The sequence below is a fragment of the Pongo pygmaeus genome, chromosome 10 (genome assembly GCF_028885625.2).
Source record: "Pongo pygmaeus isolate AG05252 chromosome 10, NHGRI_mPonPyg2-v2.0_pri, whole genome shotgun sequence".
NCBI classification, from domain to species: Eukaryota; Metazoa; Chordata; class Mammalia; order Primates; family Hominidae; genus Pongo; species Pongo pygmaeus.
Genome location: NC_072383.2, coordinates 32,569,307 through 32,587,882, shown reverse-complemented (window position 1 = coordinate 32,587,882; position 18,576 = coordinate 32,569,307). Strand labels below are relative to the sequence as shown.

Below are 18,576 nucleotides of genomic sequence, written 5' to 3'. Positions count from 1 at the left end.
CCTGGGCAAAGAGTGAGACTCTGTCTCAAAAAAAAAAAGTGTGGATATCCTTGTCTTGATCCTAGAGAGAAAACATTTAATTTTTCACTATTAGCTATAGGTTTTTCTTGTTTGTTTTTGAGACAGGGTCTTGCTCTGTTGCTCAGGCTGGAGTGCAGTGGTGTGAACACACTCACTGCAACCTCTGCCTCCCAGACTCAAGTGGATCCTCCTACCTCAGCCTCCCAAGTAATTGGGACTACAGGCATGTGCCACCACACTCAGCTAATTTTTAAATTTCTTTTGCAGAGACAGGGTCTCACTGTATTTCCCAGGCTGGTCTTGAACTCCTGGGCTCAAGTGATCCTCCCGCCTTGGCCTCCCAAAATGCTGGGATTACAGGCATGAGCCACTGCATCCTGCCAGCTATGGGTTTTTCATAGATGCCCTTTATCAGGTTGAGGAAGTTATCTTCTATTCCTAGTTGGTTGAATGAGCATTGGTTCTTGTCAACTGGTGTTTCTTTTTTTTTTTTTTTGACACTGAGTCTTGCTGTGTTGCCCAGGCTGAAGTGCAGTGGCACCATCTCAGCTCACTGCAATCTCTGCCTCCTGGATTCAAGCGATTCCCCTGCCTCGGTCTCCTGAGTAGCTGGGATTACAAGCACCCACCACCATGCGTGGCTAATTTTTGTTTTGTATTTTTAGTAGAGACAGGGTTTTCCCATCTTAGCCAAGCTGGTCTTGAACTCTTGACCTCAGGTGATCCGCCCTCCTCGGCCTCCCAAAGTGCTGGGATTACAGGCATGAGCCACCACACCCAGCCAAATGGTGTTTCTTTGTCTATTAAGATGATCATGTGGTTTTAGTTCTTTGTTCTATTAGAATGGTGTAGGTGGTAAGCTGAATAATGCTCTCACCCACCCCATGATATCCATGTTCTAATGCCCAAAATGTGAGTATGTTATGTTACATAAGGTTGCCAATGGAATTAAAGTTGCTAATCAGTTGATTTTTAAGTAGGGAGATCATCCTGGATTATCTATGTAGGCCCAAAATAATCATAAGGGTCCTTGAAAGTAGAAGGAGAGAGGACCATAGAGATGGCAGCTTGAGAAGGACTGTGCCCAATGATGCCCACTTTTTTTTTTTTTTTTTTTGAGACGGAGTCTCACTCTGTCACCCAGGCAAGAGTACAATGGCATGGTCTCGGCTCACTGCAACCTCCACCTCCCTGGTTCAAGCAATTCTCCTACCTCAGTCTCCCAAGTAGCTGGGACTACAGGCGCATGCCACAATGCTCAGCTAATTTTTGTATTTTTAGTAGAGATGGGGGTTTCACTATGTTGGCCAGCCTGGTCTCAAACTCCTGACCTCACGATCTGCCCGCCTCAGCCTCCCAAAGTGGTGGGATTGCAGGCATGAGCCACCGCACCCAGCCCAATGTTGTTCACTTTAAATAAGCAGGAAGGTGTGGTAGTTTCTAGAAGCTAGAAAAGTAAAGGAAGTAGATTCTCCTGTAGAGCCTCCAAAAAAAGATAAGACTTTCCTCTAAAAAGTAATGCAGACCTGCCCACACCTGATTTTAGCCCAATGAGACCCATTTTGGAATTCTGACCTTCAAAACTGTACAATAACAAATTTGTTGCTTTAAGCCACTAAATTTGTGGTAATTTGTTACAGCAGCAATAGGACATTAACACAGTATATTATACTAATTGATTTTCAGATGTTAAACTAACCTTGCATTCCTATGATAAATCTCAGTTGGTCATGGTATGTAATCCTTTCTTCTAGTGGCTGGATTTGGTGTGCTGGTGTTTTGTTGAGCATCTTTTAGTCTACATTAATAAAAGATCCTTGTCTGCAGTTTTCTTTTTATGTGATGTCTTTGTCTGGCTTTGGTATCAGGGTAACACTGGCCTCACAGAAAGAGTTGGAAAGTGTTTCCCCCTTCTTCTATAGCCACCCAGCTTTGTCATGGTTGCCATTTAAATCGTATGTCTTTGTCCATTCTTTTACTTTCAACATAATTTGAACCTATCTTTGATTGAGATTTCCTCTACAATAACCAATAATATTTTTATGACCATGAATAAAACTGCATTTATCTTACTAGCTGCTTTTTTTTAAAAATCGTAAACCTTTGTTTTCCCAATGATAATAACTTTTCATTTCTATACACTCTCTGGTTCTCTTGCTGGCAATAAACCTTGGTATTTTTGCTTAATTTTGTCTAACTTAAAATAAAATTTTGTCACTGTATATGTTGGGCCCATCTTTTTTTTTTTTTTTTCTACTGGTCTGTGAAATCTGTCTAGGAACCACCAAATTACAGGATTTCCAAGACTGGGTTAGAGATAGGTTGTACATAAAACATAGGTTGTATCTATGGAAACAAGTTTATTAAACTTATGAGTAATATTTAAACTAACAAAATTTTATCAGTATTTTTGCTTTAATTCAGATTTTTCAAAGACATCCTAAAACTAGGATGGAAACCATATCAAAATCACGACTGTACATTGTGAAAAACTGAAAACATCTAAATGTCCAATAATATAGATTGGTTAAATTACAGTGTATTTATATAATGGTTATCTATTTAAAATCATGCTTTATAATAGTATTATACAGACATGGAAAAATGTTCAACTACAGGTCAACTTGTCAAGTTCTGGTGACTACTACCTCCTCTAACCCTTTGGGTGTGTTGCAGCTTCCCAAGGTGGTTTACCGTACCTATTGGCTTTCTTTAATCCTACTTTTTTGGTAAATATTCCCTTCATTAAATGCTGTTCAGTCACCCCACTTTAGTGAATCATCTATTTCCGGCTAAGATCCTGAAAAAAGTTATTAACCATTAACACAGGTTAATGGTGAAATTAGACCATTACTCTGGTTGGTGGAATTATGATGAAATTACAGAGAAAACAACAAATGCCTGTTTTTTTTTTAAACAAGTAATACCATGATAGGTGCACTACACCTAATAATAGTGAGGGCTACCATTAATTAATTATTAGTTAGTTGTATATTGTGCTTTATAGATCACTTCCTTTAATCCTTTAAATAACTGTATAATAATTAACATCACCTCCAGTTAGACATGAGGAAACATTAAACATTTTTTGTCAAGTAATATATTGTCATTGTTTTCTTTTATAGATCATTCCCGAGAAGTGTTGGAGCAATTAGTAGGCCCAAACAAACTAAAGCAAGTGACATGGACTGTTTATTGATGCTTTTTTGAAGATGATCAATGCTAGGAAAGCTTATCAAAACTACTTCCCCAGGAAACCATCTATAGAGATTTGCATTCTACTTAATGTTAACACTATTTTTAATTATTTTATTGTCTTAAGTTATAACTCTCAGAGAATGAGCTAAGTCTTGGTATATACATGGTTTGTGCTTTACTCTTAAAACATCTTAATAGTGCTATTATTCTATATCTGTTGGATGAGTCATTATTTTTGAAATGATAATCCTAGCATGAACTCTGATCATGGTGTTGGATTCTGTTTCTTAAATAACTTTAAAATTAACTGTTTTCCCTTGAGATTTCCTTCTCCCATGTAGGTATTTGAGCTATTGTTCTAAGTTTACCTGTAAGTATAAACCTTGGGAGAATCTAAGTAAACATATTTCTAAAAGCATAGTTACCTTCCTATTTTCTGGCTCTTGCCTTCTTGGAGTATTTAAATGCCCATTTGCCAAAAGCAGACCTGAACATCAAGCCTGTTAATTCTTCAAAGAATTTAGGTATTTGTTTCACCGAAATGAAGTGACTTATTAGCCATTCAGCGTATTAGTATTACAGAGGGTTTTGCCCAGCCACTTATTTCATTGATTTTTATGGCTACTCTTCCCAATTACATTTTATTCATCTGTAAGCTTTCCTTCCTTATCAAAATTGCATTCAAAAATGTGTAAAAATGAGTAAATACAGAATATCACTACAGAGACTTGTATCCTCAGGTTTATTGATTTCACATTGTGAAATAAACAGCAAAGGTCTTAGTTTTCAAGTGAAAACTTTTTGGTAATCACAAAATTACCTGACACATACCATGCTTCAACCAACCCCCAAATTTAGTGTATTCATTTTGCCATGAGCCTGTCTTGAGATTTTCTTAAAAGATTTCTTATTTTGCCTCTGATGTAGTGAAAAATGGGGTAAGTATGCTAACTTTCTTGTATATGTTGGGGGGTACTTATTCAACTCCATTTCTTGTCCTTACAAGATTTATAAATGTGGTATGTTTATAGTGTGGATATATATGTTGCCACTGCAAAGGTGGTGCATATGTATATATGTGCAAAATGGGTAAGGCCTGTTCTATCTATGAAATTTTTCTAAAGACAAATTCAATAAAATTTAATACTGAATATTTAACCAAGTCAATCACATTTTCCCCTTTTTGCAGAAACTAGTTTCAACATCTAAATTGTGAGCTTCTTTGGGTCTATGAAGGATTTATCTTCCTAAAACAGTTTGCAGTTTGATCTTTCTCCTTTTTATGTTGCTAGTTGTATCAACTATTTCTCACCACTCTGTTTAAAATATCTGTACCCCATCCAGTACCCAGTATTCCCTATCACCCTTACTTCTTTTTCTCCTTACTACCTATCACCATCTGATGCCTGTTCTCATTTGTTTGTTATGTCTCCCTACTCTAGAATACAAATTTCATAAGGACAAAATATTTATCTTTTTTTTTCATTGCTGTATCCCCATATCCCCAGTGCCTAGAACAGTGCCTGATATATAATAAGCACTCAAATATTCATTGAATAAGTAAATATGGAAAGAAATAAAGGAAGAAAGAAAGAAATACCCAGTAATACCCAGCCTGGCCAATGTAGCAAGACTCCATGTCTACAAAAAATACAAAATAAAAAAACTAGCCAGGCATCATGGTGGTGCATGCCTACAGTCCTAGCTACTAAGGAGGCTGAAGTGGGAGGATTACCTGAGCCTAGAAAGTCAAGGCTGCAGTGAGCACGGTCGCATCGCTGAACTCCAGCCTGGATGAGAGAGCGAGACCTGTCTAAAAACAAAACAAAACAAAAAACCCAACAACAACAACAAAAATTTCCAGTCTCTAGTCTGATTTATATTTTCTAATATAAAGAGATTGGAAGTCATCATTCCCATTCTCACAATAAGAAAAAAGCTCAATAAACTGAAAAATCAACAACACTTAGATCCATTAGAGAATTAAGGTTAAAGAGAAAATGCCTTACAAATTAGAAACTTAAATACAAAGAACCATAGCTTACAGGGAGCAGAAGCCTGTTGCTGGAGCCAGTACCAGTAGGAACATTTATGCTGTAATTCCTGAGTTGCTGGAGGCTCCATGTGGATGGACTTAAGAATCAAAAGCTCCAGCCTGGCACGGTGGCTCACACCTGTAATCCCAGCACTTTGAGAGGCTGAGGTGGGTGGATCACCTGAGGTCAGGAGTTCGAGACCAGCCTGGCCAACATGGCGAAGCCCTGTCTTTACTAAAAATACAAAAATTAGCTGGGCATGGTGGTGCATGCCTGTAATCCCAGCTGGGTGTGGTGGTGCATGCCTGTAATCCCAGCTACTCGGGAGGCTGAGGCAGGAGAATCACTTTAACCCAGGAGGCGGAGGTTGCAGTGAGCCAAGATCGCGCTATTGCACTCCAGCCTGGGCAATAAGAGTTAAACTGTCTCAAAAAAAAAAAAAAAAAGAATCAAAAGCTCCAGGAATCTGTCCATAAACGTTATCTAACCAGATGTGGCAACCCTGTAGTCACTCTGAACCTATTCTGCTTTTAGGAGCTGCCCAATTCACAGATTGTTCTTTGCTCAATTAAACTTTGTTAAATTAAAACAAACAAACTCTAGGGGACCCACTCCTAGGGGAGACACCACACTTTCATAGTTTTACCTCCAGGATACCTACCAGGTTCTCAGGGTGAGGATCAGAGAAAAATCCCCTCTTCTGGTATGAGGATGGGGAAAATAACCATTTTGAAATATGCCTAAGCATTCAATTATCCTTAACAAAAGCCAGTTCTCAAGGGAAACTATTTTACCAGAGCCTCATTGACCTGGGGGAAAGGAAGCACCCAACTCCAGCCGCCTCTAGCCTTCCTGTCTCACCAAAGGGACAAAAGAAAAGCTGAAAGCACTTGTGAAGGTCACAGCAGGGGCACAGGCTGACTTAACTGACTGAGACTTAATCACAGGGCTATAGAACATACCTTCTCCCATACCTTATCACATCAATTAGGCTACTGTATAATAACAGGGAATTACAGGTGAAAAAAACTGCAAGTTTCAGACTCTATATAAGAAGGAATCTCTAGGGAAACTCAAAGATAACAGAGGAGATAATAGCAAGGACACTAGAGGAAAATTTAGCCTGTAATATCTACACTACAGCAAACAGTAGCCCTACCCAGATTTTAAAACCTCATGCTACCTTAGTTTACTTGTTTATTTATCCAATACATCATGTCTACCTATCAACAAAAAATTACAAGGCATGGTAAAAGACAAAAAAACAGTCTGAAAAGACAAAACAAGCATCAGAACCAGACTCAGATATGGCAGACATTTTAGAATTACCAGATCATAAATTTAAAATAACTGATCAACATGCAAAGGGCTCTAATGCGAAAAGCATACAACACGCAAGAATGATGGGTGACGTAAGCAGAGATAGAAGCTATGAGAAAAAATCAAAAGGAAGTGATAGAAGTAAAAAACATTGTCAGGCTGGTGTGGTGGCTCACACCTGTAATCCTAGCACTTTGGGAGGCCAAGGCAGGTGGATCACCTGAGGTCAGGAGTTTGAGACCAGCCTGGCCAACATGGCAAAACCCCGTCTCTACTAAAAACACAAAAATTAGCCAGGCATGGTGGTGCACACCTAAAATCCCAGCTACTCCGGAGGCTGAGACAGGACAATCGCTTGAACGGGGGAGGTGGAGGCTACAGTGAGCTGAGATATGAGCCACTGCACTCCAGCCTGGACGACAGAGCTGAGACTCCATCTCAAAAAAAAAAAAAAAAGCCCAGAGTTCGAGGCTGCAGTGCCCAATGATTAAGCCTCTGAATAGCCACTGCATTCCAGCCTGGGAGCAAAGTGAGACTGTCTCTAAAAAAAGAAAAAATATATATAGTCTTCTTCTATGTTTTGTTTTGTTTGTTTAATTCAAAGTTACATCACAATTGTCCTCAACTACAGAAACAGATCCAGCTATAATGTTTAATTCTTCTCCACTACTTAAATTAAATGCTGCCACCATTGAGTATGGCATTGTATAATCATATTCCTTCAGCGGTTAAAATAGAAAAAAAAATGCAGATAGAGATGTGTATAATTGGCATGCAGAGAAATACAGAACCAGTTACATGACAAAAGTAAACAAAATTCTAAACCTTCATATTTTAAAAACAAGATTTTCCATTTAACAAGAATTACATTCATTAAACTGGAGAGTATCTCCTATACAGAAAACTTTTAGAGTCAGATCCAAATATTACTATATTCATACTTGGAAGCACTTTGACAACTCAAGGCTGAAAATCCCACACTGTGCTTGTTGTCAGTCCACTGTTTTCCTGCCTAGTAGGCTCCAAAAGTGAATATTCTACCACTTTGTGCAGGTGATGCTGAATGCTGTGTCCACTGAACTGGGGCCGCCCAGGGTCACCAATCAGTACTCGAGTTCTATAGGTCCAGAAGCACTTCTTCAGCCACTGATGAAGACTATCTGCAAGGTCTTCATCATAAAACATATCGCCAAGAACAACAAGGTCCCACTTATCTTGTTCCAAATTCAAAATGTTTTGGATTAAAATAGGAAAAGGATTCAGTCTGTTCAATTCACAATTTAGTGTAATAGCCATTCCTGCAACTTAAAAAAAAAAAAAAGCACAAAATGAATTGGTATATGCTAGGCTGTTATAATTCCATGTTGATTAAATAATTTAGAAGATCTGCTAACAATATATTTTTCTTCCTTTTTGATGAAAGTTGTTTTTTAAAGTAAAGAAGTGTAAAGGTTATCCCAATATAAGTTATACCACAATTTCCAAATACATGACTGGATATCTCGAAAACAAACAATTCAAAACACCTAGAAATGCTGGGACTTTTACGAATATTTGCTGATTTCATTAACCAAAAGATTTTGGTTTTTTACTGTGGACAGGGAAACAAGACTTGGGCTTGATTCAGCATGGCAATAAATTAGAACTGAGACCCCTTGGCTGGGCGCAGTGGCTCACACCTGTAATCCCAGCACTTTGGGAGGCCGAGGCGGGTGGATCACCTGAGGTCAGGAGTTCAAGACCAGCCTGGCCAATATGGTAAAACCCTGTCTCTAATAAAAATACAAAAATTAGCTGGGCGTGGTAGTGCATGCCTGTAATCCAAGCTACTCGGGAGGCTGAGGCAGGAGAATCACTTGAACCCAGGAGGTGGAAGTTGCAGTGAGCCTAGACCGTGCCACTGCACTCCAGCCTGGGCAACAGAGTGAGACTCCGTATCCAAAAAAAAAAAAAAAAAAAGAACTGAGGCTCCTTTATAAAATAAAGGTTTTCAGCCAGGCGTGGTGGCTCATGCCTGTAATCCTAGCACTTTGGGAGGCCAAGACGGGCAGATCACAAGGTCAGGAGATTGAGACCATCCTGACTAACACAGTGAAACCCCATCTCTACTAAAAATACAAAAAAAAAAAAATTAGCCAGGCATGGTGGCAGGCACCTATAGTCCCAGCTACTCGGGAGGCTGAGGCAGGAGAATGGTGTGAACCCGGGAGGCAGAGCTTGCAGTGAGCTGACATTGTGCCACTGCACTCCAGCCTGGATGACGGAGGGAGACTCTGTCTCAAAATAAATAAATAAATAAAATAAAATAAAGGTTTTCAAGGACTATATTCTCAGTGAAAGGGTAGACCAGAAGAAAATCAGATCAAATAAAAACTTACCTGTCTCAGCCTGGGTTCTAATGGAATAAAAATAACCCTCAAAGACAGGCCAATACTCACTTGGGTTTGGGGTCAAATAAACACTATTTACATATTTCAAGAAATTCCTAGCCCATAAATTAACATAAGTGCTCCCTCTGGGATGTCTGGCAGACACAGATCCTCTTGGGAAAAATGCACCATCTACTCAGACCTCAGGGGATTCCTACAGATAATGTCCCAGTGCACAGAGATTCACAATGTCCGATCACAAAATACATATAATGATAAGCTACCACACTGAGCACATGTACATATTTATCCCGGAGAAAAAAAAAAAAAGATGAGCCTTAAATATTTTAAAATATGAATCCTTACTAGGGTCTACGTCATTGGCCAAGATCCTTGATGCCCCACTCATCTTAGCAGCAATAGCTGTAGCTCCGCATCCACTCCCAAGATCTAATACAGATTTTCCTCTGACAACATCAGGATTATCCAAAAGATACCTAAATTAAAAAGAAAGGAGAAACATGTCTCAGAGAGATGAGGAAAAATAAATATTAGGAACAGACCCCCCAAAATCTGGCCATAAACTGGCCCCAAAACTGGCCATAAACAAAATCTCTGCAGCACTGTGACATGTTCACGATGGCCATGACGCCCACGCTGGAAGGTGGTGGGTTTACCGGAATGAAGGCAAGGAACACCTGGCCCGCCCAGGGCGGAAAACCGCTTAAAGGCGTTCTTAAACCACAAACAATAGCATGAGCGATCTGTGCCTTAAGGACATGCTCCTGCTGCAGATAACTAACCCAACCCATCCCTTTATTTCAGCCCATCCCTTCATTTCCCATAAGGGATACTTTTAGTTAATCTAATATCTATAGAAACAATGCTAATGACTAGCTTGCTGTTAATAAATACGTGGGTAAATCTCTGTTCGGGGCTCTCAGGTCTGAAGGCTGTGAGACCCCTGATTTCCCACTTCACACCTCTACATTTCTGTGTGTGTGTCTTTAATTCCTCTAACGCCACTGGGTTAGGGTCTCCCCAACCGAGCTGGTCTCAGCAAATAAGAGGTATCCAAAAAAAGAAAAAAGAAAAGAAAAGGAAAAGAAAGAAAAGAGATGTCTTTAGGTTGACTGGACAAAAGAAATAGTGAAACGTAGCAGAAGAACTTGGTCCAACCTTGGCAAGTTTGGTCCGACTAGAGTGACACAAAAAGTCCATCTCCAGAGCTGGGCAGAGGTGGCAGAAGAAAGGACCTAGTCATTTGGTCTTTCTCTTCAGCAGGTGTGAAGCACAGTACCACACAACTGACTGATTATGCTATTCAAGTCAATTTTTTTCAAAAAAAAGTTGTAGGCTGGGCACGGTGGCTCATGCCTATAATCCCAGCACTTTGGGAGACCAAGGTAGGCGGATCACTTGAGGCCAGGAATTCAAGACCAGCCTGGCCAATCTGGCAAAACCCCATCTCTACTAAAAATCCAAAAGTTAGCTGGGCATGGTGGCGTGTGCGTACAGTCCCAGCTACTCAGGAGGCTGAGGCAGGAGAATCACTTGAACCCAGGAGGCGGAGGTTGCAGTGAGCTGAGATTATGCCACTGTGCTCCAGCCTGGGCAACAGAGCAAGACTCCATCTCAAAAAATTAAAAAATAAAAATAAAAAATACAAAAATTAGCCAGGGATGGTGGTGGGTGCCTGTAATCTCAGCTACTTAGGAGGCTGAGGCAGGAGAATTGCTTGAACCCGGGAAGCAGAGGTTGCAGTGAGCCAAGATTGCACCACCGCACTCCAGCCTGGGTGACACAGCAAGACTGTTTGAAAAAAAAAAAAAAGCGGTAAAGGAAAATAAAAAGTCTCAGGCCGGGCGCGATGACTCATGCCTGTAATCCCAGCACTTTGGAAGGCCGAGACGGGTGGATCACGAGGTCAGGAGATCGAGACCATCCTGGCTAACACGGTGAAACACCATCTCTACTAAAAGTACGAAAAAATTAGCTGGGCGTGGTGGCGGGCACCTATAGTCCCAGCTACTTGGGGGGCTGAGGCAGGAGAATGGTGTGAACCTGGGAGGCAGAGCTTGCAGTGAGCAGGACTGCGCCACTGCACTCCAGCCTGGGCGACAGAGCAAGACACCGTCTCAAAAAAAAAAAAAAAAAAGTCTCAAGACCCGCAAAACTCAATATGTCAAAAGGAAAGTTAAGCCTGGAGGCCGAGTTAGGGAACACTGTCCTTTTCTCGTGAATAGATAGCTGTTACTTCACAACCTTGTGTCAAAGCGCTATTCATTAGCCAGACCCCTACAAAAGGAAAAGGTTTCAGGGGCCTCCAGATGACTGGAGATCACAAATTGCTCATAAATTCTTTGCAGACCCCTAAACCTTTTGAGATGTATCTCCTCCCATAAACAAGAACATAGCAACTGTAACTTTAGGTCTGCTACCTAAGTCTAACTCCTTGTCCACAAAACTAAAGTGTTAAATTTCATACTAACAATGTCCATTACAAGCTTAGCTTACTGGGTACATGCCCTGTCTAAACAGGACGAGGCTAGGTGCAGTGGCTCACACCTGTAATCTCAACACTTTGGGAGGCTGAAGTGAGGAGGATCACTTGAGCCCAGGAGTTTGAGACCAGCCTGAGCAACACAGTGAGACCCTGTCTCTACAAAAAGTACAAAAATTAGTTGCTTATGGTGGTACATGCCTGTAGTCACAGCTACTTGGGAGGCTGAGGTGGGAAGATCACTTGCACCCAGGAGGTCAAGGCTGCAGTGAGCAATGATTGCGCCACTGCACTCCAGCCTGGGTGACAAAGTGGGACCCTGTCTCAAGAAAAAAAAAAAAAAACAGGATGACAGCAATCATTCCTTCACCCACCCTGAGACATCTACATAATTAACTCTTCTTTACTCCCTATTTTCGAATGTTCACCTTATGTAGAGCATAGATTTACTGGGCACTGACTAAAATCTCACAAGGATGTAATAATTTGCCTCACTGCCTATCCCACCATTTCCTACATGCCATTTCCTCTTTAAAGAAATTTATAGCCAGGCGCAGTGGCTCACGCCTGTAATCCCAGCACTTTGGGAGGCTGAGCAGGTGGATCACCTGAGGTCAGGAGTTCGAGACCAGCCTGGCCAACATGGTGAAATCCCATCTCTACTAAAAATACAAAAATTAGCCAGGTGTGGTGGTGGGCGCCTGTAATCCCAGCTACTCGGGAGGCTGAGGCAGAATTGCCTGAACCCAGGAGGCAGAGGCTGCAGTGAGTAGAGAGCAAGCCATTGCACTCCAGCCTGGGTGACAGAGTAAGACTCTGTCTCAAAAAACATAGAAAAGAAATGTATAAATGGCCAGGCATGGTGGCTCACGCCTGTAATCCCAGCACTTTAGGAGGCAAGGTGGGTGGATCACCTGAGGTCAGGAGTTCGAGACCAGCCTGGCCAACAGGGTGAAACCCCGTCTCTACTAAAAATATAAAATTAGCCAGGCATGGTGGTACATGCCTGTAATCCCAGCTACTCGGGAGGCTGAGGCAGAGAATCGTTTGAACCCGGGAGGGGAAGGCTGCAGTCTGCCGAGATTGTGCCATTGCACTCCAGCCTGGGCAACAAGAGCAAAACTCCATCTCAAAAAAAAAAAAGAAAAAGAAATGTATAAATACTGTGCCTCCTAAAAACCTCTTAGAGGAGCACAGGCCACAAACTTTTCTGTGACTTGTATTTTTCTTGGGCTTAACAAACCTCGACTGGTTGAGACTCATACCTCAGTCTCTCATTTGGGCTGACAAAGTATTGAATACTTAGTATGTTCCAGAAACTACCAAGCACCAGGAATTAAGACTGACAAAACACTGCTAAAACAAAGACTAAAATTAAGTAAACTCAATCCAAGAGTCACTGTCTCCTCTTGACTCCATCATAGAGTGATTTTCCTGCCACTTGAAATGTAGTATAATGACCTCTCTGGTAAAACTCAAAGTCCAGTTCAACCAAGGAATTTGGACTGGAGCTAAATAGTTACCAAGCAAGTGAAGATAGATGGGGAAATGCTGAAATAACAAATTTCAGCTGACTCTTGATCTTAGGATTGGAGTAATAAGGAACAGTGGGTACTACTGAGGCAGGAGAATGGCAGAGGAAGTCAGGGGTGAAGGGGACCCCGTTGGACATAGGCTAGCTGAAGCAATACCAAAAGCAAAACATACAAGATAGCAGAAACAGGACATATTAAATAAGACAGTAAGCAGTAAGAGATAAGGGAGTAAGCAATAAGTTGGAACATGCAAGATAAGGAAAATAAGTGGAAAGGGCTTGCAGTAGCAATTTGGTTACAAGAAATAAAAGTAAAGATGAGCAATTTTGTCAGAAAAGATAAAATAAGGTTAAGCAAGGATGCACAATTAGCTTATGAGAAATAAAGTGCGGTTTAGGCACAATGAGGGAAAGGCAAGGATGAGCAATTCAACTTATGAAAGATCAAGTAAGGTTAAGCAAATGAGGAAAAAACATATAAAAGGCCATGAACTGTAACAAACCGGGGCTGATACCACTCGCAGGTCAGCCTGATCCGTTGCTGATCACATTGTGCTTAACTGTTTGCTGCTTTGCTACTTGTATGTGTGTCATGTCCAATTCTTTGTTCATGGCACCAAGAACCTGGGACTTGACAACATCAACCAGTTAACACTATGGCAAAGTAGAGGTATACATGCCCTGTCTAAATAGCTGCTACTGCCAGGCACGGTGGCTCATGCCTGTAATCCCAGCACTTTGGGAGGCTGAGGCCAGTGGATCACTTGAGGTCAGGGGTTCGAGACCAGCCTGGCCAACACGGTGAAACCCTGTCTCTACTAAAAATACAAAATTAAGCTGGGTGCGGTGGCTCACGCCTGTAATCCCAGCACTTTGGGAGGCCGAGGAGAGTGGATCATGAGGTCAGGAGTTCGAGACCAGCCTGATCAACATGGTGAAACCCCGTCTCTACTAAAAATACAAAAATTAGCGGGGCATGGTGGCACGAGCCTGTAGTCCCAGCTACTCAGGAGGGTGAGGCAGGAGAATGGCGTGAACCCGGGAGGCGGAGCTTGCAGTGAGCCGAGATCACACCACTGCACTCCAGCCTGGGTGACAGAGTGAGACTCCATCTCAAAAAAAAAAAAAAAATTTTTTTTGTAGAGATAGGGGTATCACTATGTTGCCTAGGCTGGTCTTGAACTCTTGACTTCAAGCTGTCCTCCTGCACTGGCTTCCTAAAGCACTGGGATTACAGGCACTGCACCCAACAGAAGAGGGAAACTTTGAGCAGCCCACTCACTCACAGCTCCTGTTTTATGGGAAAAGAAGCAACTCTGGAAGGAATGTGAGGTTTATGGAGCGACATTTACTGAATTAAAGGAGAGCGGAAGGACTGGGTGTTTAGCTTCCATCTAGGAACTCTGCAATGGTCATGCGCTATGAACCATGAACCTCCTAATAGGTGAGATTTCTGGATCACTTATAGCTATCCAAGGTCTTGACAGCTGACTCTAGGATTTCTCTTGGGGAGACAGCTACTTGGGAAAATAGCTTGATAAGCTTGGGTTACAACGGGAAATTATGCAACAAGGCAAACAAAAAATATGTCTAACCTGAGGCTAGGCTCAGAGGCTTATGTCTGTAATACCAGCACTTGGGGAGGTTGAGGAGGCCAGGAGTTTAAGACCAGCCTGGACAACATAGCAAGATCCTGTCTCTACCAAAAAAAAAAAAAAAGAAAGAAAAAAAACAAGAAGACTGAGTTTTGCTGGTTTCTGTTTTGTTTTGTTTTGTTTTTGAGACAGGCCAGGCGAGAGTGCAGTGGCAGGATCACAGCTTACAGCCTCAGCCTCCCAAAGTACTGAGACTACAGGCATGAGCCACCACGCCCAGCATTGCTCTGGTTTTTCGTAGAGGTTGGAGTTGGAGGGAACTGAAAACAGCAAAGATCTGTAGTGCCTTAAAGGTTTCATTAGGGTAGTACCTAGACAGGGCTTGGCCTCCTGGCCAGTAGATTGCCCAGTAAGGATCACTGTGGGGCCACAGGTCAGCTCTCTCCCACCAGAATTTGCATCTGGGGGTCAAAAGCCGCAATTGGATTTCAGGGGTGAGGCTACCACTGCTGGTGACTTCAGTGTTCTCCTCCAGGAAAGCCTTTATCTCAGGGTCCAAAAAGCTTCCAGCTCCTCTCCAGGGACAATGGCCACAGGGAAACAAGAGAAGACCACTGCTTCGCAGAGCCTGCAAGAGGAGACCACAGTGGTTCCTGGGTGCTTTCCAACCTAGACTCAAAGCCATCAGTCCTTTCCCCAAACACAGGTTCTGTCAATGTTCTGTTGATAATGGCTGCTTCTCAAGGAGAATGAACAAGGGTGTGTCTCCCAACTTGATCTCAACCGGAACCTCTGACTCTGAAAAAAAAAAAAAGTAATACTGATAATTCCAAGGAAGAGCAACATTTCTAGATCCTATTACATAATAAGAAAATATTGGCCGGGCGTGGTGGCTCATGCCTGTAATCCCAGCACTTTGGGAGGCCAAGGCGGGTGGATCACGAGGTCAGGTGTTCAAGACCAGCGTGGCCATCATGGTGAAACCCTGTCTCTACTAAAAATACAAAAAATTAGCCAGGCGTGGTGGCAGGTACCTGTAATCCCACTACTTGAGAATCGCTTGAACCCAGGAGGCGGAGGTTGCAGTGTGCCGAGATCGCACCATTGCACTCCAGCCTGGGCAACAAGAGCAAAACTCTGTCTCATAAAAAAAATAAAATAAAATAAAATATTACAGTGTAAGCTCTGTATCTGATGATTCACATGTGCAAGTTCATTTCAGATGAAAGCTTTGGTGCATCAATTGGGAAAATCCAATCTTTTTAATGATACTTTTCACAACAGAATCCTTTTAGTAATTTAACACAACAAATATACAAGCATTTGATTTTGAAAGAATCCTCAAGAAAATGCCTCTTACAGGAAGTCAGCCATACAGTCATCCTTCAGTATCCTCAAGTGATTGGTTTTGGTATCCCCTGCTTCCAGGATACCACAATCAGAAGATACTCAAGTCCCTTATATAAAATGGCGTCATATTTGCATATAAACTAGGCATATGCTGTGGTATACTTTAAATCATCTCTGGATGACTCATAATACTTAATACAACATAAATGCTATATAAATAGTTGTTACACTGTATTTTTGTGTTATTTTTATTGTTGTAATTTTGTATTGCTATATTGTTCTACTGTGGGCCAACTGTACCTTTAAAGTTCTTTCATAAATTTAACAAAGTAGGCATGCTTGGTGACTGTGAACAAAATAACAGAAGTCTTCTGTCTTCAGGAAGCTTATATTCTAGTGGTGGGATAAAGTAGTTAACAGGGCAAACAGTTTTTGTCTTTATGAAGTCTAGCCAAGAGTTCTGGGGGTTAATGAATTTATAATTGTCTGTGGGCAGAGATATATTAATACAAATTATACTGACTACTCTCTTTCATTAAAGATTGTTGTATCATAAAACAATGCAATCAAGACTCGGGTTTTTTCCTTTAAAAATACTGTATGGATTTAATTGTAATAAAAGAACATCAACTCCTAAATCTCCTTCTGTAAAAGTATCTGATGGTTCCATTTTACCAAGCCTAAACTGAAAAGATTTGCTCCAACAGAAAAACACCTGTGCAATTGATCACTAAGATTTGTTTAAAATATATATATATAGAAAAACACCCGGATAAGAATAAATGAGAATGAGGAACAACTTAAACAAAACTTATACACCCAGTTGTTTGGGGACCTCGGATCTCTTCTGCATAAATGTTTTAAATGGTCTTAAATCCACTAAAGTATTTAGGGGTCAAAAATCCAAATCCCTACAAGGGGCTGGACACCATAAATGAGTGATGCAGGCTGGCTGTAAAATAACAGAAGGGCTGTGGCAAGCTGGAGACTGTTTTCAAACAGTTCAAAAGGGCTAGGCAGGACATGCTGCCAGATCCTCCGATTTCTCAAAATCATCAAAAAAATCTAGATATTGACACATTAGCTTCCACCTTTTTTTTTTTTTTTTTTTTTTTTTGAAACAGAGTCTCTGTCGCCCAGGCTGGAGTGCAGTGCCGTGATCTCGGCTCACTGCAACCTCCGACTCCCAGGTTCAAGCGATTCTCCTATCTCAGCCTCCTGAGTCCTGAGATTACAGGGGCGTGCCACCACGCCCGGCTAATTTTTGTATTTTATTTTTTTTTTTTTTAGTAGAGACGAGGTTTCGCCGTGTTGGCCAGACTGGTCTGGAACTCCTGACCTGAAGCGATCCTCCTGCCTCGGCCTCCCAAAGTGCTGGGATTACAGGCGCGAACCACCACGCCCGGCCAGCTTCGGCTTGTAAACATCAGCAACTCATTCAAATATCAAAACACGGGGCAGGCCAAAATGCATGTCAGGTCATACATAGCCTGTGAACTCAGCGTAGACTTTCAGTGGGTGTTAGTTACCCCCCATCAGTGTCCTGGGATCGTAGGGGTCTCTCAGGGCCTGGTATCCCACTAGACTAATTCTGTTAAGCAGTACTAGGCTGTCACTTCAATCACACAACGCAGCCTCAGTTTAAAGGTAACACAGAGCAAATAGAGATTATTTGGGATTTGGACCCCATGTCATTTAGATCGGCGCTTCCCTCTCCCTTCCCAGCACGGATGAGGCATGGGTTATGAAGTATGGGACTGTGGTGACCACTTGGTATTTCTCTTAATGAGGAGAGCTGACGGGATGAAAAGAGTTACGTTCCAGAACGGGTAGACAGCGGCGTCATTTTCCTCCAGAGGCGGGGTGGAGTCGATCTTAAAGGGGCAGGCACCGTCCTCCCTGTCTCCTTACCTAGCTTTGCTGACACCGCCCTCGGAAGTAAAGCACAGGGCTCGCCTGTCACTCGCCCTGGCGACTCTTCCCGCTCCTGCTTTACATTTCCGGGGTCCCGCTACCAAAACTGAGCCACGCTCCAGCAGAGGGCTGCGGCCCGGCAGGGGGCGGGACGGACGGCGGCCCCTCGCGGCCCCGCCCTTTTTCCCAGCACCGCTTTCTCCTCCACTTTCTTAAAGGGACGGAAGCGCGAAACCAAAGGGCGCCCTGACCTCACCTGGAAAATAAGGGAACGTTAAATCTGTGTGCAATGTTTGTAGAATTTTGATTTCTAAAAAGTTCATTCTGAAACTATGCAACACCTACTATGTGCCAGTCGCACTTCCAGGCACCGGGCATAGAGTGGTGAGCAAAATAGACACCGTATATTAAAAAAAAAAAAGACAGAGTATAAGCCCTTTGTGCTGCCTACATTCAACTGCGATTAAATCATAATGAATGTCCTTTCTTTTCTAATAATTCATAAATTCACTATCAATTTATTTGCAGCCTATATCACTCGAGTCTGGATCTACATATATCCACCTTTCAACTGGACCGACATCCCACTAGCCCCTCAACTCAACACTCAAAGTTAACTCACCATCTCACCTGACAACAATTAAAACCTGCTCTGGCGTGTTAGAGGGGGGAGAATGGTCCAAAACTAAGAAATAGGAAAATCGTGTTTCTGCATTTTAGTTTGCAGTTTGAAAAA

General features: G+C 42.1%; 2 protein-coding genes across 9 annotated transcripts in view; one reads left to right on the top strand and one right to left on the bottom strand.

The window, feature by feature from the left end:
* Positions 1 to 4,386, top strand: part of AMN1 (antagonist of mitotic exit network 1 homolog) — a 61,148-nt gene extending 56,762 nt beyond the window's left edge. For all 5 annotated transcript variants that reach the window (XM_054442523.1, XM_054442525.2, XM_063672599.1 and 2 more), the window contains one exon: positions 3,147 to 4,386. In XM_054442523.1, the coding sequence (XP_054298498.1) occupies positions 3,147 to 3,220 (74 nt within the window). In that variant the 3' untranslated portion in view covers positions 3,221 to 4,386. The remainder of the gene's footprint in view (positions 1 to 3,146) is intronic.
* The window catches only part of ETFBKMT (electron transfer flavoprotein subunit beta lysine methyltransferase), a 66,842-nt gene extending 48,832 nt beyond the window's left edge, over positions 1 to 18,010 (bottom strand). The window contains exons 1-4 of one of the 4 annotated variants that reach the window (XM_054442528.2): positions 17,838 to 18,010; positions 14,948 to 15,374; positions 9,311 to 9,441; positions 6,440 to 7,879 (exon numbers count right to left, since the gene is read on the bottom strand). In XM_054442528.2, the coding sequence (XP_054298503.1) occupies positions 7,536 to 7,879; positions 9,311 to 9,441; positions 14,948 to 15,261 (789 nt within the window). In that variant the 5' untranslated portion in view covers positions 15,262 to 15,374; positions 17,838 to 18,010 and the 3' untranslated portion in view covers positions 6,440 to 7,535. Of the gene's footprint in view, positions 1 to 6,439; positions 7,880 to 9,310; positions 9,442 to 14,947; positions 15,723 to 17,411; positions 17,654 to 17,837 lie in introns of those variants that run through there. The other 3 variants (XM_054442527.2, XM_054442530.2, XM_054442529.2) reach the window with 3 other exon arrangements.
* Positions 18,011 to 18,576: the final 566 nt, after the last annotated feature.